The 27024-nt window shown below is 38.7% G+C and overlaps 1 protein-coding gene across 1 annotated transcript in view; it reads left to right on the forward strand.

Annotated features, from left to right (window-relative positions):
• The window catches only part of DOCK4 (dedicator of cytokinesis 4), an 826344-nt gene that overhangs the window by 413886 nt on the left and 385434 nt on the right, over positions 1-27024 (forward strand). The window contains exons 27-32 of the mRNA XM_070755516.1: positions 903-1001; positions 2739-2833; positions 4629-4704; positions 8503-8603; positions 12987-13045; positions 17287-17435. Of these exons, the coding sequence (XP_070611617.1) occupies positions 903-1001; positions 2739-2833; positions 4629-4704; positions 8503-8603; positions 12987-13045; positions 17287-17435 (579 nt within the window). The remainder of the gene's footprint in view (positions 1-902; positions 1002-2738; positions 2834-4628; positions 4705-8502; positions 8604-12986; positions 13046-17286; positions 17436-27024) is intronic.

Genomic DNA, 27024 nt, shown 5'->3' on the forward strand with positions numbered 1-27024 from the left:
TACTACTCTGTTTAGTTAACTTCCAAATCTTGTCAAGGGGAGATTTTAAAATATCCTGTCTTGAATGGATCTGAATTTCTACATATATGTTTGCTTGCTTGTGAGTGGAACTTGCTTTCCTGCTTGTGAACAACTTCCACTTTCTATAGGCTCATTATCTCTAAACACTGGTAGCTGTTTTCTTCTTATAAAGTTTCCTTTAAGCAGCTGGCCAAAATGTGGAATGATCCTCAAACAAGTTTCTTTGTTAGCAGCTTGATTTCTCCTTACTTTTCTGGGAGCCTTTTCTTATGAGTAATATTTTATTTGGGGAAATAAAGTGGGGGTCAATTCCTTCCCACAGCAGGTTAATGGGGTGGGGAGGGCATGGGGATTTTGCAGTAACCTTCCCCTGGAGTAGGGAGAGAATGGAGATTTTACAGTATTCTTCTCTTGGAACGGGGAGGAAATGCAAATTTTACAGTATCATTTCCCCACGAGTGGGGTGGAAATGCAGATTTTACAGTATCCTTCCCCTGCCATGTCCACTAAGCCATGCCAACCAAGCAATGCCACATCCACGAAGCCATGCCCACAGAATCGGTAGTAAAAAAATTGAATCCCACCACTAAGGTCAGACTAATCTCATTTTAAAATATTGAATATAAGAACACACGAACATACTTTCAATAAAAAGTTGTGCCCAGGAAATCAAATTATTTGTTTAATGTGCCTACTGATAAATATGTCAGTTTAGAAGTGTAGTCTAAGAACACTAAAATAGGAAAAGTATTTTGGATTAAGCAGAACCTTTCAAAAGGAGTAATCTACTTTTTCATTAAATATATGTATAGTAATCAATAGAAAAAAATTCTTTTTTCAGTCCTTCAGACTGTAAAGCTTTTCTTTTTTATTTCTTTTAGGGAGAGTTTGTTTCATGTCTTTTGTCATTATTGCGACAAATGACTGACAGACATTACCAGCAGCTCCTTGACAGATTCAAGACAAGAGACATGCTGACAGTAAGTTTTCTCCCCAAGATTTATTTATTTATTTGATAATTTGTGTGTTCTCTTGACACAATTTTATTTATGGGAGCTTATTAGCTTATATTCAGGGAGATCTAATTTTTGTTAAAGAGGCAGTGATTGCAGGGGCCAATGGGAGTGGGAGCACAGCTACCCATCCTCTCTGTCCCACTCTTTTTTTGTTTTGTTTTCCCAGAAATAAGCCCCGGTCTTATTTTCTTTTGGGCTTGAAAATAAGGGGCTTATTTTCAGGGAGGTCTAATTTTTGTTAAAGAGACAGTGAGTGCGGGGGCCAACAGGAGTGGGAGCACAGCTATTGCTGGCTCCATCCTCTCTGTCACACTTTGCCTGCGGTTGCAACAGGACAAACTCTCAGCATGCCCCACTCTCCACCACCCCTGCCTTCTGACAGGGTGACTGGAAGCTAGAGTTTGGCCACGATTGAGGCCACAAGCAAGTAGACAGTGTCTTTGCCTAGCAACAGAAATTTTTGGTCCCATTATGATCACAAGTCAAGGACTATCTATACATATTTAGAGAAAAGAAAGTCTTCAGGACTGATTTCAACTTGATTTGTGAACTCTAGGCTTTGTATGGCATTTTTGTCTATATAGAAATTTCTTTATCTTGTGAAAATGATATCTTAAATTCAGGAGAAGCGTAAATAAATTCAGACAAATGTAATATAAACAAAAATAGACAATCTGAAGAAAAAGTAAATAGCACTCAGTACTGTGGTACAATTTATTTTCTTTTTCAAAAAACATTTAAAGCATTCTTTATTTTAGCTAGATGATTGATTACCAAACTTTCATGGGATTCAGTATCCAATATCGTTTTTTACATTCATCAATTTCTTTTTACCAATATTTTAAAAAATCCACATTTTAAAAAATGGACAAATGTTGTAGGAAAAATAGTGATCATGTAGCCTATAGAAAGAAAGAGAATTTTTCTTTGAATGTCTTATCTTAATGTTAAACATTCGTATGTATTGACAAGGGAACTAGACTTCCTTTTTTTTGCTTGAAGACATTTCACTTTTAATCCAAGAAAGTTCTTCAATTCTGAAACAATTTTCAGTACTGTACTTAGGGAAAAACAGATACTGTGCATTCTGCATTTTGAATGAGCATGCTACTTAAAGTGCAAACTGCTTAAGTCAGTAGTGGGTTCTGAATTAGTTTGCTATCTGTTTGCGCACACATGCAAGCCTCCCACCATCACCACTACCGGTTCTAAGAACCAGTCTGAACCGTAAGCAACCCAGCAATGGCTTAAGTAGAGGTTATGATTAGTCAGATGACATCACATGCAGAATTTCACAGTGGTGTAATTTGATGAGAATCATAGTAAGCAAGGAAATCCAATAGAAATTATCCTCATTGACTTTTAAAACCATTTATACTTACATAATTTGATTTGTGAAATAATCCACAATGGTAGTAGTGCTTGAGACCAATCTATTTGTTATCATTAATTTAAATATTTTAAAATAGATCTTTAAATCAAAGTTTGTTTCTTTTTCTCCATTCTGCATCTCATTATAAGGAGATAAATTGCTATGATATTATTTGAAATTTTTTTGGAGTGGCAAAAAGAATTGTCTTTTTTCTCTTTAGAATATAATTTTTTATTGATTTGAATTTTTTCTAATGTATTTGCTAAATGAATTTGCTAAAATATATTTTTCTTATCATAATAAATTATTAGGCTTTTTGTTTCTCTTAGGATTTCTTGTTACAGATATTTACTGTTTTTCGAATATTAATACAGTCAGAAATGTTTCCAAAAGATTGGACAGTGATGCGTTTAGTTGCTAACAAGTAAGATTTCTTAAATACAAATATAATTATAATATGGGTCTATCTGTATTGAGATTGTGTGCTTATTACTTTCTGCTTATAAAATGCCAACGAATTTCATTTCCTTATAATGCAAGCCAAGGAACTTCATAGCTTTTTTAGCCTTATGATCTTATTTGAATATAATTATTTTATTGTCTGTCTATCTGATGTAATCATCCCAGGTGACATTGCTGAGTTTCTGTTTGCTAGATGGGTCTACCTGAAGGGGTAGATTTTTATTATGTAGAATAGACTGGTCCAGGCTATTAGCAAAGTGGGGGGGAATGAGTGAGCTGGGCCATTCCTTAATGGCACATTGACAAAAGGTGGGGGCTACTAAGGGTGAGTCTTTTTCCTTGCCTAAAAACATACCATATTTTTCTGAGTATAAGACACACCAGAGTGTAAGATGCACCTTAGTTTTGGGGGAGGAAAATAGGGGGGGAAATCTGCTTACCAGATATTCATCTGCCTAGCATCCTTAGTCTGGTCAGATTCGGCACATTATTTTATCCCCTGGTTAGGGCTTAAAAAAAAAACTTATTCGGAGAGAGAAACAATGAAAGAGCTTGCAAGCTGCTAAGAGCTGGACACATCATTAGCACCTGGTTAGGGCTGGAAAGAAACATTCTGAGTAAGTAAAGCAATGAAAAAAACTTGCAGTGGAGGAGAAAGAGAGGTGGATTGGGCGGCGGACGGGGGGAAGCGGCAAGTAGCCAGGGGCGCGAGGGGACTAGAGACGCAGGGTGGGTCGGGGCAGCCGCGGCTTCATGCGTGCCCTTGGAAAAGGGTGCACGGGGGGTGTTTTGGGGTGCGCTGGCGCAGGCGTGTGCAGCTTACAGGGAACGGTGCTGGGCACAATGACTGCTGCGGGTGCCAGGGGGCCGGCACACGGTGGCAGGCCAAAACAGTCCCCCCCCATTTTTCAATTTGGTTGAGCCCCTGATGCCAGTACCAGTAGTACCGGCCTACCACCAGCCCTGACAGAGAGTAACAATGAAAGCTTGCAAGCCGCTAAGAGCTGGGAACATTGTTAGCACCTGGTTAGGGCTAGAAAGAAACTTATTCAGAGCAAGTAGAGCAATGAAAAAACCCCTGCAAAGACTTAGGGCTTGGAAAATATTTTTTGCTGAGAGAAACAATAAAAGAGCCTGCAAGGTAAGAGATAGGAATATCGTTAGCACCTAGTTGGGGCTGGGGGGAAAAGGCTACAGAGTATTAGATGCACTTAAATTTTTAGCCTCTTTTAGGGAGTAAAAAGGTGCGTATTATACTCTGAAAAATATGGTATTTCTCCATTTTCCAGCCAGGGATATTCTATATGATATTCTGCCTTTTTAATATTTCCTAAAATATTTTATTCCTCTAGGAGGAAGGGAGATGTTACAGAACAAAAGGGATGTTCTGCATTAGAGAGTGCATAAGTCTTTAAATTTCATATCAAAAAGAAAAAAACAGTTGGAACAAACAAACCTAGCAATACACTAATGTATTAACTAATTCTGTTCCATTCCCTATAATATACATTTTGTGAGTTTAAGAAATATAGTGAGAATACCGTGTTTTGTAGTCTTCACAGAGTGAGGTTCAAAGTCTGTATTATAAAACTTATAGACTCCTATTTCAGATAATTTTAAAGATTTATATTTGTGTATCATTTTCTCTGTAAATAGTTTCTTGTATTAATTAAAAAATAAGAACAAAGATACACAACAAAATGTATATTGTTATGTGAACAATTAAATATATAATCCATCTTTTGTTTTTCTAATAGTGTTATTATTACAACAGTGTTATATCTTTCTGATGCCCTTCGCAAAAATTTCTTAAATGAAAATTTTGATTATAAGGTAAGCTAGCAGTTGGTTTGCATTATTTTATGCATGTTTTTATTTAAAGCATTTGTCTAGCTTCCTATCTTAAACTAAACTCTAAGGGGCTTACAGCCAATTATGAAGCTCTTTCTTTCAAATGCTTTTTAAAATTGTTTCTTCATTTTAATCATCTTACCCCAGTGTATGTGTCATCAATGGCAGATATTCTCTACCACCAATGAGAAAATATCTCGATGTATGTAACATTTAATTATGGTAAAATGGGCTTTGCATTTAATATTTCATATTTGAGTGGTGATGAGGGTCCGCAACCTGGGCGTCCTCCTAAATCCACAGCTAACATTAGAGCACCATCTTTCAGCTGTGGCGAGGAGGGTGTTTGCCCAGGTTCTCCTGGTGCACCAGTTGTGGCCCTATTTGGACCGGGAGTCACTGCTCACAATCACTCATGCCGTTCATCACCACGAGGTTTGACTACTGCAACGCTCTCTACATGGGGCTACCTTTGAGGAGTGTTCGGAAACTTCAGATTGTGCAGAATGTGGCCGCGAGAGCAATCGTGGACCTCCCCAGATATGCCCATGTCTCATCAACACTCCGCAGCCTGCACTAGCTGCCGATCAATTTCCGGTCACAATTCAAAGGGTTCTTTATGACCTATAAAGCCCTACATGGCATCGGACCAGAATATCTTCAAGACCGCCTTCTGCCGCACGAATCCCAGCAGCCAATTAGGTCCCACAGAGTTGGCCTTCTCCGGGTCCTGTCGACTAAACAATGTCATCTGGCGAGACCCAGGGGAAGAGCCATCTCTGTGGCAGCCCCGGCCCTCTGGAACCAACTCCCCCCAGAGATTAGGACTGCCCCGACCCTCCTCGCCTTTCGTAAGTTATTAAAAACTCATCTTTGCCACCACGCATGGGGAAATTAACACACACCTCAATTGTCAAGGTTGGTGTATGGATTGGATTGTGTGATTGTTTTATTATAAGGGTTTTAAATTGTATTTTTTAAAAATTGGATTTGTACACTGTTTATGTTGTTGTGAGCCGCCCCGGGTGCAGCATACAAATCTTATTGTTATTGTTATTGTTATTTATAAATTTTGATTTGGACTTATACTTTAAAGCAATTCTCCAGACACAAGATATAATAGGAGATAAACATCTGGAAAATTTTGGTCGTGGAAAAATTATTTATTTACTTTAAAACATTTATATAATAAAAGTTTAAGTCAAATTCTGAGGAGCTCCCAATTGATTTTAATAAATATTCATTTTCACAGCATCTACTTCCTTTAAACTGGGAATATTATTGGTCTTAAACTGTGTTTTTATAATAAGATATAGTCTTTATAATATGGTCATGTGCAATGCAATGCATCACATCTTTATAATAATATAATTTAATTTTGATAAGAAGAGAACCAGTTTTTTTATAGTGGTAAAGGTGCTGTCCTGGAAACAAGGACATTAGGAATACTAGTCATGCTTTAGATATGAAAACTGGTTGGGTGACGTTCGACTAAAACCAACACACCAAACAGGGATGTTTTCTGCAGGAAATAGGAGAGGAAGGAGTATTAGCATACTCACTGCCTTGAGTTATTGATAAAAAATAATAATGGTGGTATAAAATTCTAACAAAAAAAATATTCACCAGCCATTTTTAAAGCAGACCAAGACTTATAAATAAAGTAACATTTACAAATGTAATAAATGAAAGAAACAAAGAGGAAAAATTAGCAAATTGTAATTCAAGAGGTTTTCAAACACAGTAACATTTATTAGAAAAAAAATCAAAATGATATTGATATAAATTTCATTGATACTTTCATTATTGCTTTACTGCATTTCAGTTGTTCTGTTCAAATATTGAATTTGACTTATCTATAAGTTGGTTAAATTTGATTCATCAAGTGAGTAAGTTAAGAACTGCTATCCCTTTGATCATGCAGTTCTTAATGTATTCATTTGTTAGGAAGCACCCATCCTGGCAAGGAGGAGAGATCAAGTTAGCTTGGAGTCACTGAACAACTGCAAAAGGGCTTGGATTGAGACCCCCCCCCCTTTTAGTTCTTGGAGCCTTATCTAGAGTCAACTGTTCAAAGGAGTTGGCAGTCAGATTGGGGAAATTTCAGAATTATAGGCAAAACATAAAAAAATAGAAAAAACGCAGTATGTGGGGGACTGGTGGTTGCGCCTGACATCACTTGATGAATCTCGATTCCATCTTTTAACTTATAAATGAACGCAGGCATTTAAGATAAATATCTGTGTTATATAGCTACACCAGGGGTGTCAAACTCAATTTAATTGGAGGGCTATGGTTGACCTTAGGAGGGGGGCCGAGTAGGTGGCCATGGCCAGTTTAATGCCACTCAGCTGGGCATGGCTGACTCGGGACGGAACAAAACATGCCAGCTAGCTTGATGTGGGGACAATTTGGTGCCCCACAAGTTCCTAATCTCTCCAAACTGCTGGCAGCCAAGAGAATGCATACATGCACATACACACATTCCAAATTTGGGGACTTTTATCCATGTAGGAAGGAGAGAGCTTTCTCCCCTAGCCCAGGTATGATTGGCAGTTTGTAAGCTCAAATGTGGATACAGTCTTGAAACCTGAAAATAGTATATGTATATGTGTGTGTGCACGCACAGTACACCAAAGGAAATGCAAGGCATCGTTGGCATTTCCCTCTCTGGTGCACCCTCCCAGCAAAGGAGGAGGCAGAGGACGCTGCTGCTCTATGTGGAAACATGGAGGAGAAAGTTTGGAGGAAGCAGTTTCCTCTGAATCTAATTTCTGCCTTGGCAAATCTCTGGAGAGCAAGAGGCAGCAGCAATGGAGCAGTGCTCTCTGGTCCTGCATGAGGGAGGCTGGCTCTTCTCAAAAGGAATGGTAATGATGCTTGTTTGTTGAGGCAGCCTTCCCTCATGCTTTTATCTGTAAAAATAAAATTATAAATCTAAATTATAGGAAACCTGCTCCTGGCCTATCTGGGTACAAGAGATTAGTGCATCATTGAAACCTGTTAGCTTCGGAAATGATACAATAATTATTTGAAACTTTGCAATTATTGGCATCCCTTTAAGTTTGATAACAAAAACAAAGCATTAAGGCAGATTCCGGCCAACTCTGCACAAGCCAAGTGCCTTAGTGATAGCTTCTGGTTTTTACATATTTATGGGTAATGCTGTCAAATAATCAGTGATATCCTATCCACACATCTTAGATACCACAATTGAAATAGGGATTCAGTTGTGAGCATTTATACCAGGAGGAGGTTCTCTAGCCTTTTCTTTCAAGTTTTAAAAACACTGTTTCTAGGTATTTCAACTTCTATTGCAAGAATATCAATGGCTCCCACATTAGGATTCACACAACAAAAATAATATTTATAATTTAGTGGACTGAGTTACATTTATATAGGAAAGGATTATCAAATCCAGCAATCCATTGGAGATGTAACAAGGATAATGCTTCTTTAAAACACATGTACAATGTAAAAACGCCTCTACTTACGAACAATTGCCAGGGTCTGGGTGCAAAGACTAATGCCGGATGGTACGTGGCAGACAAGCTTCGCCTGTTGCTGGAAGAGTGAAGTATGGGCATGTGCATTTGTTAGGATGGGGTGGACTGATGCCATGCAGGCTGATCCTTTGCATTTTCTAGGATGTCCCCACAGGTCAGAATCCACCACTTTGTGGGCTGGATACAGCCCGTGAGCCTTGAGTTTGACACCCCTGAGGTACACTAATAATATATTTAAAAGAAATGCAATTATTAAATTATTGTCTATTTGCAGATTTGGGATTCTTATTTTTACCTTGCTGTCATATTTATAAATCAGTTATGTCTACAGTTAGAAATGTTCACATCTTCTAGGAAGAAAAAAGTATTAGAAAAGTAAGTATAATTGTTGGGTTTTTTAAAAATAGAGAAAATCAGTTTCTGTGGCATTTATTTTTATATATAAGATGTTTTATAGATGGTATATGACACCTGAGAGATTAGCAAAAATGTTTAAGAATAGATCAATGAAATGTTGGAAATGTAATAAGTTACCAGGCTCTTTTTATCATATTTGGTGGACATGCACAGAAGCCAAATTTGGAAAGAGATTCAGCATTGCATACAGAAGATTCTGAAGAGGACTATTGAATTTAAACCAGAAATATTCTTATTAGGTATTCTACCAGAAAATTTTAATAAAAAATAAATATATTTGATTGAACATATTGTAACAGCAGCTAGAATAGCATATGCACAAAATTGGAAGCTGAATAAAATTCCAGATGAAAGAGGTAAGATTTTAGATTGTACTGAAACGAATAGATTTACCTTAAAACTTAAAGATTACTCTAAGATCTGGGGAAAGTTTTATGAATGGTTGGAAAGTAAAAATAATTGAGAAATAATTTTCTTAATTCCTTCTGAAGGAATACATGATGATTTAATTTTAATTTACTAAAGACCTGGATGACAAAATAAGGATTAGTGGAAGCAATGGATAAGGAGTTAACACAGAGATGAAAAAGTTAAATTAGATATTGAGTTAAGATGTGTATGTTTTATTATAGATAGAAAAAGGGAGTATAAGGGAATAGATTTTATAACATTGCTGTCTGTGGATGAAATATGTCTCATGTGTAGTTATTTTTAATTAATTTAGCAAAGAAGGGGATAAAAAGTATATATTAAAAGCATTGTTAGGAATTTTTTTCCTTTGAATGTTTAACCTAACAAAGAAATACCATTTATTATTATTATTATTTAAAAAGAAAGAAATAAGAAGTGATTCCCAGGTGCTTCTTGTAAGAGGGTTCAGAACTTTTGTGGGTGGGGTTATAAATTTTTTTATTGTTTTTCCACACCTTACAGAGATTCAAATTCACATACCTCAAATTAAAATACAATACAATATGTCAAATTCTTAATCCAAATGTCCTAATTATTTATCCAATTTTATTCTGTTACATATCATTCATCCTGTGCTACCTCCATTTCAAATCTTATCGTCCGGATTTCAAATATTCTTCTTCGCCCTGATCTGAATTCAAAGTGCTATTAGCTATCTCAATTTCTTGTGGCTATTTGCTGTTTATCTACCAAAACTATGCTGTCGTGCTACAATCCATTTCTTATATTCTTAAGCTCATTTGTACTTTTTTTTAAGACCCTCATTTTATCGAAGTTGCCCTTAAAAAAAGAAATTTCCAAGTTTACTTCTCTTTATATCCCAAGAAGGAAAGAAAAGATAACCATTCATATTCAATCTTAATCTAATTATAACAATATCAGTATGCATAGAAGGAAGAGTAGTATTTTAAAGATTTTTTTAAAGTATTTCCCATTCACTTCATTCCTTTCATTTCTTCCATTATACCAATATATTATTTCTACTTTAACAAATCATAATCATTATATATCATATTATCAAGAAAAGTATCTTCCATAGAATTCCATAGCATTTCCCCCTAATCTATATATCTTCCACTGTCGTTCTTAGTGTAATAATCTTCCCTAATCTATAAATTCCACTGCCAAACCCAGGGTTCCTTAATCTATGTATCACTGTCATACCAGTGCAATAGTCTTTCCTATTCTAATTGCTTTCACTGCCAGTTACAGTGATAATCTTCCCTAATCTATACATTTCCTTAATCTATTTATTTTCCCTATTCTATGTACCTTCCACTATCGAACTCAGTGTCCCTAATCTAATTGATTCAGTTTTTCCTTACTCCATCCATTTTTTACTGTCATACCCAACATAATCAATACCAATTATTATCCCGTATTAATCCTCCTTTAATAATCCTTTTTCCTTTCCTCCTGTTATTTATCAGTATAAATCTGTATAAATCATATAATAAATTTATAATTCAAATACTGAATAAATCATCAATTTATATTCAAATAATCAATAAGACTATCAAAAGCAGTAATCATCCAAAATAATCATAACCATAATCATAACCATTTTTGATTTTCTCATCTATAATAATCCATAATAATCATAATCATAACCTTTTTCCATTTTCTTATTCATAACCATTTCAATTTCCTCTCCTTATTCCATCATTCTATTTTCACTTTTTTATCTCTATTTTTTTTAATCTCTAATTTTCTTTTCAGTAATAAACTCTAATAAAATAATTTCAATTCATTTAATATCATAGTCATTTCCTTTTATAATTTATAGCTTTATGGGGGGGGGGAAACCCTCCATCCTTCCTCTTCGGTGAAGTCCTGCTATCTTCTGCTGTCATCTGAGGTTTCAATGTCAATGTTCTTAAAAAGTCTCAAGCCTCTTTTCAAATTGCATTATCCAATATGTTTTCAAACAGCTCAATCAGTTCCATCTTGAATATTTTCTTCCTTCCAGGCCATAGCTTCATTCCATCTTTTTCATAGAGAAATAGATGTGAAGGCCAAGCAGATAATATATACTCCCAAGCAATACAGATTGGCTGTTATATTTCCTCTGACCACAAGATGGCGCTAAATAACATATTTATTCAGATCTTCCAGAATTATATAAACTTCCTCTTCCTTTGTTACATGTAAATGTATTTTTTTTTAAAAAAACAGAATAGCCTCCACAGCGAAAATTTAAAGGGCCCCAATTAAAAATAAAAAATTAAAAATGGTTAAGATTCTTGAAAATCCAATCTTGGGTAATTGTTACTTTCAAAAGCCAACACATTTTGCCTCATTGCAAGGACAGCTGCTTCCTGTCTCCATTTTGGGCTGTTTTAGCTCCATTGAAATCAAATTGTGCTGAAAAAAAAATCCAAAATCTCTTTCAGCAGCTTTAACTCAGCAGCACAGCTTTATATCCCTCCTTTCTCTGTAAGTAACACCTCCAGCTCATTCCAGATGTTATCAATCATCTTTCCACCCCGGCGTTGCGTTGTCTCCATTGCTGTGTCGGCTCAGGCATGGCTGCTTGGACGGCTTCACATCCCAACCGGTGTGAGACTGGGCCGGTTCATCTGGTGGGGCATGTCAGCCCCTACCAGACCCCTGGAAGCGTCCCATGTGTCAACTTCCCTTCAGGAAGGATCCGGTCTGGTCCAAAAGGGCCAGAACCCGCGGGCAGTGGGGATTCAGAGCCATTGCAAGGGAGAGAAAAAGCTCCTGCTGCCACAGCCATCAGACCCCGCCAGTGTTCCCTCTAATTTTTTTTTTGGGGTGGACGGAAAAGTATAGTGTCTGAGCAGCAGTCCCTTTGGGACTGGGCGGCACAGAAATAATAAACAAACAAACAAACAAATAAAAAACCCACCCTGGTTTGCCTCAGAGAATTTCAAAATAAAATACTGTACTGCGTGTCTATAACAGTGAGCTCATAATAGGGCAACTCTATCAATATCAAAATGCCACTTAAATAGTTGAGCTAGTTTCAAACTAGATTTTGATTTTCTTTCTCTCTTCCTTACTCCCATTCTTTTTCTTTCTCTTTTCCTTCCTCTCTTTTTTCTATCTGTTTCTCTCTCTTCCTCTCTTCCTCTCTCTCTCCTTCCCTGTCACTCTTTCCCTCTCGGCTTCTGGGCAGGTTTGGAAAACTCTGAGTTGATGATGATTTTTAAGTGAGTGATTGCTCACTGCTCAGCTTAGAGGGAACTATGGACCCCGCCCCTCTTCCTCCGAGGGTTCAGAACTGAGGCAAAACATATGCCCTCCCCTCCCCTTATTACATTCCCCAAACTTAAATCAAGCAGAAGGCACATAAGTGCCAAGGTAAAGGCTATAAAGTAAGGAAATACAGGATGTATAGGAGACAGGAAGAGGGCAATAAGCTAATAAATGTATCCAGGCCTCTTTCCCACAGGAATGACAGCATCACAATAGGCATCTGGCAACTTGTTAGAAATGATAATATGCCTATGTAATTAAATCTTTGCTTTGTTTGCACCAATGATTCGTACAGTTATAGAGAAAAGTTGTTTATAACTGATACAACTTTGATTCTTCAGCAGTAAGAACATGAGCAACATCAAAACCATCTGTAATAATACCGGTAGTTGTCCTCTACAAATGCTTTTCCATTATTGGATGCAGGCAAAGTGTTTCAATAGTTCAGAAGTGTTCTTTCTGTGATGTGTTGTGGTTTTCTAGCTGCTTTTTATTTCCTCTTTTAATAAGTATTTTGTGAAAACATTCTGTTGGTTCCCCCCCCCCCCCTGTATAATAACAAATTGCTTACTTGCTGCAAACATACAAAAGGTAAGCTTCATGATAAAATGTGATTGTTATCTAAGCTAATTTTTTTTAATGTAACAGATATGGTGATATGCGGGTGACAATGGGATGTGAAATCTTCAGCATGTGGCAAAATTTAGGTAAGATTAATTATATGGCTCAAGTTTTAAATTTGCATAAATGTTTGACCTTTGGTATGTATATTTAGAAAATGTTTTATGCAAAAATGTTCATTCAGTATCCAGAAATGGTCAGTACTCTGCATGTCACCTAGTTCATGGGATGTGGGCAAGGCACCTTTTGACTTATAAATACTAGCTTACATGCAATAGTGTCAGTAGTTTGGTATTAAATGGTCAGGTGTAAATAGCTAGTCTCACGTGTGAAGAGTTTAATTAACCATTTTATTGCTGAAGCCGATATACAGGAGTCTCTTCAGACTGATGTTTTGCACCTAGGTGAAACTAGATAAAGTTCAAAAGCATTCAAAGAAGGTTAGACTTCACCCTCTTGTGCCTATTTAAAGACTCTAAACTAATTCCTCCTTTGAATCCTTCCCCTGGCTCAGGCAGCCTCTCTCCTACCAAAACTGGGCTTTAGTGATTCTTAAGGCATAATGGCCAAAATGTGCAAAGACTGATTAGTATTGTGTATTTACGTGGGAATGAGGCATATTGAATGAGTATTATTAAGGCTGGTAATCAATCATGTTCTTTCTTTAATAACATACTTTAATAATATACTTTCTATACTTGTTATTGTAATTATTATATGAAAACTTTGTTATGGAAGGTGGAAGTCAATATTAATTGTCACATATCACGGTTTGGCAACCATGACATGTAAAATGTAGAAGTATATGAATGGAATGAAAGAAAGAAAAAATAGATATGCTACCTATGTGTAAAACTAAAAGAAAGAAGCAAATGTATTAGATCTGAACCAGAGGTGGGTTCCTTCTGTTTTGGACCGGTTCACTTCAACAAGTAGCAACCCACTGGTGATATCACGATGATGTCACGGAACCAGTTTGATCAGTGTTAGTCTGTGGATGTTGCCATCTTTTTTTTGGATTTTTTATTTTATTTTTGGGAGGGAGGATTTTTTAAAAAAAATATGTTTTTTTTCTTCTGAGCATGTGCAGAAGCCAAATTTCTGACAGGGCACATGTGTCACTGTCTTGTTTTTGGCTTTTTGGGGGAGGGGGGATTTTAAAAAGTTTTTTGGCACTGCGCGTGTGTCGTGCACAGCCATGAAGCATGCCCATGAGGTGCAGCCATGAGGCACCAGGAGAAAGTGAACCAGCAGCGAAGTAAATTAGAACCCACCTCTGATCTGAACAAAGGTATTGTCTTTTTTTTTTTTTTTTTGAAAAATACTTTATTTATTTACAAGCATAATTAAAAACAGGGAAGGGGATTGTGGGAAGGGGGGACAGAACGAAAAGTTGGGGGTAGGATAGGGTGGGGGGGAGGGAGAATTCAAGAACAAAACATTTATAATAGAATTGCAATACAAGTGAGTTATAATACACAAGTGTCTTAGAAGAAATGTAATAATATTTATATATGGAAATAACTCAAATGTAGTATTTCTTAGTATACATATATTGGCATTAAAGTTCTAACTGTGAAGAAGAGGAGAAAAGAAAAAAAAAGAAAAAGAGAAAAGAAAAAAAAAAAGAAAAAAAAAGGAAGGGAGAGAGATAGAAGAATCTGCATTTAATGCAGACGTTTTTATGGACGACTTTTGTTTAATTGTAGAGTGGGGAGTATATAGGTGATATAATGGGTGTGTATAAAGATTAATTATTCTGAAAGTAGTCAGTATGTTTATAATGTGTGTTAAGTTAGTTAGAAAACAGATAAAAAGAGATTTGATATTTTTTCTTGTTGCAAATTTGATTAGTTTTTGGTGCTTCTTTTCTAATTTATTTTAATATTAATTTAAGTGTTGAAGGTAGTTTTGGGTGTGGTAACGTATGAATTTTACAATAAAAGTTTTTTGTATTTTTTCTGAGAAACCCATTTATGCCAACTTTCCCATGCTTCGTAATATTCTGAGTCTTTTTTGTTTTGTGCTTCCATTGCTATTTTAGACATTTCAGCACATTCGTTAATTTTCGTAATTATTGTAAAGAAAGAGGGTATTTGATCAGATTTCCAGAGAGAGGCATATGATATTCTGGCTGCAGTTATAATTTGTAATATCAGATATTTTTGTGTCTTGGTAAGATTTTGTCTGAATATCCCTAAAAGATAGAGCTCGGGTTTGAGTGGTAATTTGATTGACATGACTTGGTCGATTAGGGATTGTATTGTTGTCCAGTACTTTTGTGCAATTGGGCATGTCCACCATGTGTGATAATAAGTTCCAGATTTGGTCTTGCACTTCCAGCAGGTCGGTGAGAAGTTGGGAAACATTTTGGATATTCTTGCTGGGGGCAGATGCCAACGATAAAACATTTTAATTTGGTTCTCCTTGTAAGACATTGCCGTTGTCATTTTATAATTTGATGTCCATGTTTTCTCCCACTCAGTTAGGTTAATCGTATATCCAAAATTCTGAGCCCAAGCTATCATACAACATTTCACTTGCTCTTCGGGATTTTCTTGGATTAGTAAGTAGTTGTACAATTTTGAGATCATTTTTGTAGAAGGGCCGAAAAGAATCGTGTCTATTACGTTATTATTTTGAAATCCAAATTGCTTTTTGTGTTGCTCATATTTTAATTTAATTTGTAAATATGTTAACCAGTCTATATTAATTCCTTGATTGTTCAGTTGTTGTTTGGAGATAAGAGCATCTGATTCGTCGAGTAGTTGTTGGTACCTCAGAATTTTAGAGTGCGAGAAAAGATTGGGAAAGGTTAGTATTTCATTGGGGGATATCCATTTTGGTATTGAGGTGTAATAATTTTTTTTAATAGTAAACCATATTGTTATTAGTGTTTTGCGTAAGTAATGATTTTTAAAGTATTTTGGTATTTTGTGGTAGTCTGCTGTCAAGAAAGTGTGCCACCCAGCAAGAAGATCGAATCCTTCCAGAGTTAAGAGTCTTGTGTTTTGAAGCGTAATCCAATTTTTAATCATGGTTAAAATGGTAGCTTGATAATACATATAAAAATCTGGAAGTCCAAGTCCACCCCTGGATCTAAGGTCTTGAAGGTTTTTCAATTTTATTCTTGCCTTCTTCTTGGTCCAAATAAACTTCTTTACTTGTTTGTGAAGAGTGTTGAAAAAGTTTTATTCAAATTTATTGGAGCAACTTGAAATAAATAAAGAAACCTTGGAAGAATGTTTGTTTTTATGGCAGCTATTTTCCCCATAATAGATAGGTTTAATTTTGACCATCTGTTAAGATCTTGTTGTATTTCTTTAGTTAATCGTTCGTAGTTGTCTTTTTTAATCGTAGCATAATTCGAAGTCATCCAAATTCCTAAGTATTTAATTTTTTTTGTGGTCTTTATTTTAATTAATTCTTCCAAGGTAAGTATTTCTTTTGGTATCATATTTTTTGTCAAAATTTGAGTTTTATTTTTATTGATTTGCAGGCCAGATATTTCACCAAATTTGTAAATTTCGTCAAGTAAAATGGGTGCTGTTCGAATTGGATCTTGCAGGATGAATACAATGTCATCCGCAAAGGCCTGCAATTTGTAATGTTCTTTTTTAATCATAATACCGTGAATTAGTGAGTTGTTTCTTATAGTTTTGAGAAAGGTCTCGATGGCCAGAATAAAAATAAGTGGGGACAGAGGGCATCCTTGACGTACACCTTTGGTGATAGTAATTGTATTGGTGATATCATTGTTAAAGAGAATTTTGACCTATTGGGTAGAATAAATAGCTTTGATTAGATTGAAAAATTTGGAGCCGAAATTCATGAATTTGATTTGATTTATAAGATAGTGCCATTGGAGACTGTCAAAAGCTTTTTTGAGATCCATAAATACTAATGCAGCTGATTTGTCATAGTTTTTGTCATAGTACTCCAAGGCATTTAGTATAGTTCTTGTATTCGAGGAAATGTTTCTTCCCGGAAGGAATCCGTTTTGGTCAGGGTGGATAATTTTATTTAATATATATTTTTAGTCTGTCCGCAATTATTGATACAAATATTTTATAGTCAGTATTAAGTAATGCAATCGGTCTGTAATTCTCCAAATGGTGTCTATTTTCAGTGTCCTTAGGGATAAGGGTTATATAGGATTCAAACCAGGACGCGGGCAGTTTTGCATATGAGAGCGCATTGTTATAGCTAATTTGCATCTTTCCTATTCATTGGTTTGTTTGCTTTATTTTTATTTATTTATATAAAAAGTTGTAACGGAAAAACTAAAACGGAATAGTTCTACTCAATGTAATCTCTTCTTTTTTAGGAGAACACAAAATCCATTTCATCCCATCACTAATTGGCCCTTTCTTAGAAGTGACATTGATACCACAGCCTGATCTGCGGAATGTTGTAATTCCTATTTTTCATGATATGATGGACTGGGAGCAAAAATGTAGTGGCAACTTTAAACAGGTATTTTTGTCAATTCATTAAGGGAAGATAAATATTTTTTCAAGTTAATGATTCTTAGAAAACATTATATCATTATGTTATGCTTGTTTACTTCTTTCAATTAAAATTATAATTAATCAACTATTCTTCTGAGTTAGTATATGCTAGTTTTACAAATGGTAAAAAGGAAAGAAATATGTGAACTTGACAAATAGATGAAGTTATTTAGGATAATCAAATACACAATTTACTCCCAGCACTAGATTTATGGGGTTTTACAAAGTGGCCTAATTGTTTGTGGATATTATAAAGGCTTGCCCTGGCCTAAATTTACTTTACAGGTAGACCTTGAGTTATGAATGTAACTGAGCCTCGAAGATGTGCCAGTCATTAAAAGGATCATTATGTGACCTATCCAATGTTATAACTTTTTTTGGCTATAGTTGGGATTTTAATATAGTTTTTTATTATTAATGTGCAATATAACATACAAAGAGAATAAAAACAATATTAGTGAAATTAGAGAAGGAAAAAGGGAAGTGGGGGAGAAGCAAGGGAAAAAGAAAAAAAGGCATTGGCTTCTGTCTCCTTTGGTACAGTAAAATAAGGCATTAACATCTACCCTCAATTTTTTACTTTTTAATAATAATATAATAAACTAGCCATTTCTGTAACAACAGATCTATTTAATTGGTAAAACCCAAAATCATAATTTCATTTTTTCCACTTCGAGCACAAAGTCCAGAAATGATTTCCAAGTAGAAATAAAGATATTTGTGTGTGGGTTTTTTAATTAAATCAGTCAATTTATCTATCATCCATTGTGGGGGAAGTGACCTTCCATCTCTGTGCATAAAGTAGTCTTGCTGTTTTCAAGATAACATCAAAGTTCTGAATTTTTCCCCTCAAGTCTTATTTCATTAAACCCAAAAGAAAAGTCTCTGGTTTTCTTTCTATATTCACTTTAAAAAATTTCTGTATTGACATATGAATCCTACTCCAATATTTCTTTGATTTATCACCCATCCACCATAAATGATGAAAAGTCTCTTCTTCTCATTTACATTTCCAACATTCATTTGAAGTGCCTTTATAGCAGTGTTTTTCAACCAGTGTGCCGCAGCACACTAGTGTGCTGCGAGACATGGTCAGGTGTGCTGTGAAGAAGGCAGCACAGGTTCTGGTCTCACAACTTTTTGCTGAGGGCGCGAAGAGCAAAAAGTTGCAAGATCGGAAGCTGAGGTTCCTTCTTCGTGCCTTCCAAGTTTTCCGGCAGCTGCAGCGCCCCGCCCGGCTGGAGCTTCCCTGGCGGCAGTGGCAGGTGAGCTTTGGGGCCCAGCAGGAGACCGCCGGCAGCAGGAGTGGGAGGGCGCCGCAGCAGCGGCACTGGGCAGTAGCTGTGGCTGCGAGTGGTCAGCAACAGCACACACCAGGCCGGCAACAGCGACATTGGGCAGTAGCGGCAGCAGGGCGGTCGGCTGCGAGACAGAGAATGAGAGGAAAGAGAGAGAAACAAAAGAGAGAGAAGTGACTCTTGATTTAAAGCATATGATAAAAAGCACCCAAAGAATAAGAGAAAGAAAAAACCCAGCCCTCACTTGTCTTTAGAAAGAATAAGAGAGAAAAAACCCCCCAGCCCTCACCTGTTTTTTGAAATGGTTCAAGAGTGTGTACACACACACACACACACACAAGGGGGGGGGAGCAAAAAGAAACTACAGGGGGTGGACAAAGAAATGGAAACACGTTGAAAAATCATCAAATATCTTTCAATATGGTGTTGGTCCACCTTTTGCGGCAAATACAGTCTCAATTCTCCAAGGTATTGATTCATACAAATTGTGAATTGTTTCCAAAGGAATTTTAGCTCATTTTTTAGTTAAAGCACCCTCCAGTTCTTTTAGTGATGATGGTGGTGGAAATTGACTTCTTACTTGAATCTCTAAAATCGACCATAAATGCTCAATAATGTTGAGGTCTGGTGATTGTGGTGGCCAGATGAGATGCTGAACTGCATTAGAATGTTCCTCATGCCATTCTTTAACAATTGCTCTATGGATTGGTGCATTATCATCTTGAAAGACGGCATCCCCCTCTGGAAACAGTTCTTGAACATAGGATGAATTTGGTCAACCAAAACTCCTAAATAGTGATGGCTGTTAATTATTCCATATAGGGAAATCATTGGTCTGGTGGATTTCCAAGAAATAGCACCCCAGATCATCACTGAACCCCCACCATGTTTGATGGTTGGAATGATTCTTTTGGCTGTCTCCAAACGTAAACATGGCTGGAGGTCAGAAAAAGGGTAAACGATGATTCACCAGAAAAAAATCACATTTTGCCATTGCTCGAGGGAACATTTCTGGTGGTTTCTACACCACTCTAAACACTTTGAAACATTTGTCTTTGAGAGGAGAGGTTTTCTAATTGCATCTCTTCTGTGGAATCCAGATTTGTGAAGCTCCCTTTGAACAGTTTTTGTGGAAACTGGGTTCTGTATGTGTTTATTGAGCTCTGCAGTGATTTTAGGAGCTATGGTCTTGCGATCCGTTCTAACAATTTGCTTTGGAGTCCAACAGTCTCTCTCAAACAACTTCGACTTTCGACCAGACCTGTGCTTGGCTGAGGACATTTTCCCTTCTCTTTCAAAAGCAGTCATTACTTTTGAGACATTACTTCTTGAAACACCAAACATTTGGGCACTTTCTATTACACTAGCGCCTGCCATTTGAGCACCAACAATTTGGCCTCTTTGAAAGTCTGAGAGGTCTGCCATTTCTAGAAGGTTATAGCCAATTTCCTTAAATTTCTGTAAAAAAAAAAGGTAGTTTAAAAAACATATCAAATAACAGAATTAAAAAACCCCAAAACATTAAAATGTGTCAAGTTTTAATTGATTTTAACATTTTCAAACATTATGATGCCAAAAAGTGAAGTGTTTCCACTTTTTTGGCCACATCCGTACTCTGAAAAGCTAAAGAATCCATTCTCAACAAATGAACCAGCAAACATGTGGAAAACTCTCAAAAACATCACCAGTTACAGCAAACCATCTTCCCAAGCTGAAGGAAATCAGCAACTGGCAGATGACCTGAATGTGTTCTAGTGCAGGTTTGAAAAGAAACTACAGCCACCTAACTCCACAACCTCCAGCTTAGACACACCAACAACAGTCAAACCCCATACAACTGAACCTACCCCCTTGGGTTTACAACCCTTGGTGATCACAGAAAAGGAAGTGCAAGATCTATTTTACAGACAGAAGCCTGGAAAAGCACCAGGCCCAGACAAGATAAGTTCTTCTTGCCTAAAAGTCTATGCTAACGAATTGGACCCCATCTTCACCCAAATCTTCAACAAATCACTAGAGATGTGCTATGTTCCTTCCTGCTTCTACTGTCATCCCAATGCCGAAGAAGCCCTCCATCAAGGAACTGAATAACTACAGACCGGTTGCTCTAACATCTGTAGTTATGAAAACATTTGAAAGGCTAGTGATGTTCCACTTGAAAACCATCACAGATCCACTGTTAGACCCCAAGTGCATACCGAGTATTGTGAGTGGTCCTCAACCAACTCTGGTAATGACAGATTTTGAAGAGGATGAACCAGGCTCATCTTGGTACACTAGGCCAGTGGTCTTGCCAGCTGACGCAGAGAATGAGAGTGAGGAAGAGATAGACCTGGATGAATCTGGGGGACCACTAGAAGTGGCAGATATGCCAATGATGGTAATGTCTGACTCAGAGGAGGAGGGAGACCATGTCACATACTGTTTTTATCATTATTGTTAGCCGCCCCGAGTCTGCGGAGAGGGGCAGCATACAAATCCAATAAATTATTATTATTATTATTATTATTGTTGTTGTTGTTAAAAAAGGCTGCTTCTTATATAAAAGAGTTTGATTTAAAATAGCATCGAATTGGGATTCCTCCTTTGGTTTTCAATCTGCGTAGGCCTGAAACACAACACTTTTATTTTAATTATTATTAATTTAATTCATTTTAATATTGCTAGGGGGTGTTCGTAATTAATGGATGATTGGGGTAGATATGGGACGAATGATTGGTATGAATGCAATGGTTGGGGCGGGTGGGATTATGGTATGAATGTGATAAATGAAAACAGTATGAATGATAGACTTGGCCCACCTGACGCCGGAGAGGCGGGAGGGGAAAGGGCACTAATCTCTGGGGTGACAGAGGGTCAGAATATTCCGGTGTTTCTGGGGAGAGGCAGATATGGCGGGGGCCACAGAGTTATCCGTTCCAGGGGAACGAGGGACCATTGCTTAATAACGGTCCCTTGTTCTGGCTCTGTGAGCTCAATCTTGGGTACTGGTGATGAGTGTAATTCTGGCCCTGGGCTCAGGTTGCTGCTGCTTAATGCCAGGTCGGTGGTAAATAAAGCTCTCCTCATCCGGTATTTAATCCTGGATGAGGAGGCCGACCTGGCATATATTACTGAAACCTGGCTGGGCCCAGAGGGAGGAGTTCCTCTCTCTGAAATTTGCCCAGCTGGGTTTCAGATATGGCATCAACCTCGACCCCAGGGAAGGGGGGGAGGAGTGGCTATTATAGCCAGGGAGTGCCTTTGCATACGTGGACTCATTGCTCCAGAGATTGCGGGTTGTGAGTCTCTCTTGATGAAGTTGGACTTAGGGGTTCAGGTGGGCTTGTTTCTCACGTACCTGCCTCCCAGCTGCGTGTCAAAAGCCCTGCCTGTGCTGCTCGAGGAGGTAGCCGGGTTGGCGGTGGAGTTCGCCAGATTTATTGTCTTGGGGGACTTTAACCTGCCGTCACTCGGCGAAGCCTCTGGACTGGCACAGGAGTTCATGGCCACCATGACAGCCATGGACCTGACTCAAGTAATACAGGGTCCGACTCACGAGGGAGGACACGCACCCGACATGGTATTCCTCTCTGAGCAATTGAGCAATGGTCTGAGACTAAGGGGCTTAGAAGGGTTGCCTTTGTCATGGTCAGACCATTTTCTACTACGGCTTGACTTCCTGGCTCCAATCCTTCCCCGCAGGGAGGCGGAACCAATTAAGATGTTCCGCCCCAGACGCCTGATGGACCCAGAGGGCTTTCAGACGGCGCTTGGGGTTATTCCAGATGCACTCGTCCACAGTTCGGCGGAGTCTCTTGCGGAAGCCTGGAACAAGGCTGCAGCGGAGGCTCTTGATCGGATTGCGCCTTTACGACCTCTCCGTGGCGCTAGACCCCGTAGAGCTCCATGGTTCAACGAGGAGCTCCGGGAGTTGAAACGCCAGAAGAGACGTCTAGAGAAGCGATATAGGAAGAGTAAGTCTGAATCTGATCGACCACTTGTAAGAGCTTTTATTAAGACTTACAAAGTGGCGCTCAAGGCGGCAAGATGCACGTATCATGCCACCTTGATTGCATCAGCGGAATCCCGCCCGGCCACTCTGTTTAGGGTGACCCGCTCCCTTCTTAATCAGAGGGGAGTTGGGGAGCCCTTACAGAGTAGTGCCGAGGATTTTAACACGTTTTTTGCTGATAAAATCGCTCAGATTCGGGCGGACCTCGACTCCAATTGGAAAACAGAGTCGACTGATAACGAGTCAGTTGAGGTGACTGGGGCACGTACTTGTCCACCTGTCTGGGAAGAGTTTGATCTAGTGACACCTGATGAAATGGACAAGGCCATTGGAGCTGTGAGTTCCGCCACCTGTTTACTGGATCCGTGTCCCTCCTGGCTGGTTTCAGCCGGCAGAGAGGTGACACGGAGCTGGGTCCAGGAGATTATCAACGCTTCCTTGGGGAGGGGATCCTTTCCACCTTCCTATAAAGAGGCGCTTGTGCGCCCCCTCCTCAAGAAGCCTTCCCTGGACCCAGCCGTACTTAATAACTACCGGCCAGTCTCCAACCTTCCCTTTATGGGGAAGGTTGTCGAGAAGGTGGTGGAACTCCAGATCCAGCGATCCTTGGAAGAAGCCGATTATCTAGGTCCCCAGCAGTCGGGTTTCAGGCCCGGTTACAGCACGGAAACTGCTTTGGTCGCGTTGATGGATGATCTCTGGCGGGCCCGGGACAGGGGTTTATCATCTGTCCTGGTGCTTCTTGACCTCTCAGCGGCTTTCGATACCATCGACCATGGTATCCTTCTGCACCGGCTGGAGGGGTTGGGGGTGGGAGGCACTGTTCTTCAGTGGTTCTCCGCCTACCTCTCCGGTCGGTCGCAGTCGGTGTTAGTGGGGGGTCAGAGGTCGACTCCGAGGTCTCCCCCTTGTGGGGTGCCTCAGGGATCGGTCCTCTCCCCCCTGCTATTCAATATCTACATGAAACCGCTGGGTGAGATCATCCAAGGGCATGGGGTGAGGTATCATCAGTACGCTGATTATACCCAGCTTTACATCTCCACCCCATGTCCAGTCAACGAAGCAGTGGAAGTGATGTGCCGGTGTCTGGAGGCTGTTGGGGCCTGGATGGGTGTCAACAGACTCAAACTCAACCCAGATAAGATGGAGTGACTGTGGGTTTTGCCTCCCAAGGACAATTCCATCTGTCCTTCCATTACCCTGGGGGGGGGATTATTGACCCCCTCGGAGAGGGTCCGCAACTTGGGCGTCCTCCTCGATCCACAGCTCACATTAGAGAACCATCTTTCAGCTGTGGCGAGGGGGGCGTTTGCCCAGGTTTGCCTGGTGCACCAGTTGCGACCCTATCTGGACCAGGACTCACTGCTCACAGTCACTCATGCCCTCATCACCTCGAGGTTCGACTACTGTAATGCTCTCTACATGGGGCTACCTTTGAAAAGTGTTCGAAAACTTCAGATCGTGCAGAATGCAGCTGCGAGAGCAGTCATGGGCCTACCTAGGTATGCCCATGTTTCACCAACACTCCGCAGTCTGCATTGGTTGCCGATCAACTTCCGGTCACAATTCAAAGTGTTGGTTATGACCTGTAAAGCCCTTCATGGCACTGGACCAGAATATCTCCGAGACCGCCTGCTGCCGCACGAATCCCAGCGACCGATTAGGTCCCACATAGTGGGCCTTCTCCGGGTCCTGTCAACTAAACAATGTCGGTTGGTGGGCCCCAGGGGAAGAGCCTTCTCTGTGGCGGCCCCGACCCTCTGGAACCAACTCCCCCCGGAGATTAGAACTGCCCCTACTCTCCTTGCCTTTCGTAAGCTCCTTAAGACCCACCTGTGTCGTCAGGCATGGGGGAACTGAGACATCTCCCCCGGGCATATACAATTTATGAATGGTATGTGTGTATGTATGTGTGTTTAGAAAATGGGGTTTCTTTTAAATGTTTTTAGTAGAAATTTAGATTTGTTGTAAACTGTTTTTTTCACTTTGTTGTGAGCCGCCCCGAGTCTGCGGAGAGGGGCGGCATACAAATCTAAATAAATAATAAAATAATAATAATAACGCTGTTAATATGCTGTTGATATGGCTCTGCACTACATCCTACAGCATCTTGAATCTCCAAAGACCTACGCTGGGGTCCTCTTTGTAGACTTTAGTTCAGCATTCAACACCATCATACTAGACATTCTTTAAATCAGCTAGTGGTACCTGAACACACTTGTAAATGGGGTATAAATTTTTTATTGTTTTTCACACCTTACAGAGATTCCAATTTACATACCTCAAATTAAAATATAATACAATACAATACAATATCAAATGCCAAATTCTTAGTCAAATTAATCAAATTTTTCTAATTATTTATCCAATTATTTCTGGTATATATCATTCATCCTGTGCTACCTCCTTTCCAAGTGCTATCATCCAGATTTTAGATAATGTTCTACGTTTTCATTTATATTTAAAGTGCCATAGCTATGTAAATTTCACTTTGCTATTTGCTATTTTTCCTAACTATGCCATCATACTTCAGTCGCATTATTTGCTTTTACATTGATTCCTATGGGAAACATTGCTTCGTCTTACGAACTTTTCACCTTACGGACCTTGTCCTGGAACCAATTAAGTTCGTAAGACAAGGTATCACTGTATATGTGTTTTCATTGATAAGCTCCCATGAAATTAAAATATTAATAAATCCAATTCATTTATACTCAATTCTTTTTGTAATTTATAGCTTTGTAAGAACTTTGTAAGAACAGAGAAAAGAGAAAAGAAAGTGCTAATATCTTTTAGTAACTTCTAAAAATTCTTACAAGTGGGTGACAAAGGTGTCCTGGCATTGCGCGTCCCGAATTTGTTGGCGAAGATCTACTGCATTGTGGGCGGCTGCAATTGACGCAAGAGGCAGAATGGTACGAAGCAGCGCAGGTTTGGGTGTTTGGGTGTATTCAGGTTTGTTAGACAATGCGTCGGCTTGTTTGTTGTCCAACTTAGAAATGTAGGTAATGCGGAAGTCGAATCAGGCAAAGAAAAAGGACCATCGGATTTGTCTCTGGCTTAGTTTCCTGGCAGTTTGGAGAAATTCCAGGTTTTTGTGGTCAGTTCGGTGGTGACGGGCTTTTTCCAGGTGATGTCGCCAGGTCTCAAAAGCAGTCTTGATGGCTAAAAGTTCCTTTTCCCAAATGGTATAGTTCTGTTCAGGAGGTTTTAATTTCCTAGAATAATAGGCACAGGGAAATAAAGGTCTGTCATATTGGCGTTGTTGGAGAAGTACAGCTCCTACTCCAACGTCGGAGGTGTCAGCTTCGACGATAAATGGACGGCGAGGATCAGGGTATTGGAGAAAAGGTTCCTGCATGAAAGCTTTTTTGAGATTAAGAAAGGCTTGTTGTTCTTCGGTGCCCCATTGAAATGGAACGTTTTTCTGGAGAAGGTGAGTGAGGGGTGCATTCAAGGTGGCAAAGTTAGGAATGAAGGTTCGGTAGTAGTTGACAAAACCCAAAAATTGTTGGACATCTTTGGCTCGAGCTGGTGGTTGCCAAATTTGCAAGGCTAAGTAAATTTTTGGCCTTGATTGAATGATTACTTGTGGTTGAACAGGGGCTGCTGCTTGATTTTGTAATGCGATGATTTGTGCTTGTAAAGCAGCTACCGTTTGTGCTAACATTTGGACATCATTAGCTAAATTGGCCATCCTGAGCTGTCTGGTTGAATTTCTTAATTAATTCAAAGTGAGGAAGTTTCAACACTGTTCTGGTTTCTGGTAGAAATTCAAAAATGCAATACAGACTGGCACATTCCTTTCTCCCGTTATCTCTTTTAATTACATTCCACATACATTCTTTCATGCTTCCTCCTGTCTCCTGAAATTCATGTATTTAAAGCATGAATGAAGAGAAAGATGAAGATTTATCTGCAAAGATGGCAGAGATAATAGGTGAAATTTTACAAATGGATCCACAAGAACTTATAAAAGAGATAGATGAAATTTATAGAGTCCAAACTGGCTATGCATGGCAACATAACCTACCAAGAGAAGTCCACATCAAGTTCTCAAGAAGAGTAATTAAAGATGACATCTTAAAATAGGCGAGAAATCAGACCTGGAAATACAAAGAGAAAGATATTACAATTCTGAAACAAGTTCCAAAGAGGGTAAGAGAAAGCAGAAGAGAATACTATTTTCTCACAAGTGTATTAATTAAAAAGAACATAATTTTCCGATGGTTAGTACCAGAAGGACTTTCTCTGACTTGGCA

The sequence above is a fragment of the Erythrolamprus reginae genome, chromosome 6 (genome assembly GCF_031021105.1).
Source record: "Erythrolamprus reginae isolate rEryReg1 chromosome 6, rEryReg1.hap1, whole genome shotgun sequence".
Taxonomy (NCBI): Eukaryota; Metazoa; Chordata; class Lepidosauria; order Squamata; family Dipsadidae; genus Erythrolamprus; species Erythrolamprus reginae.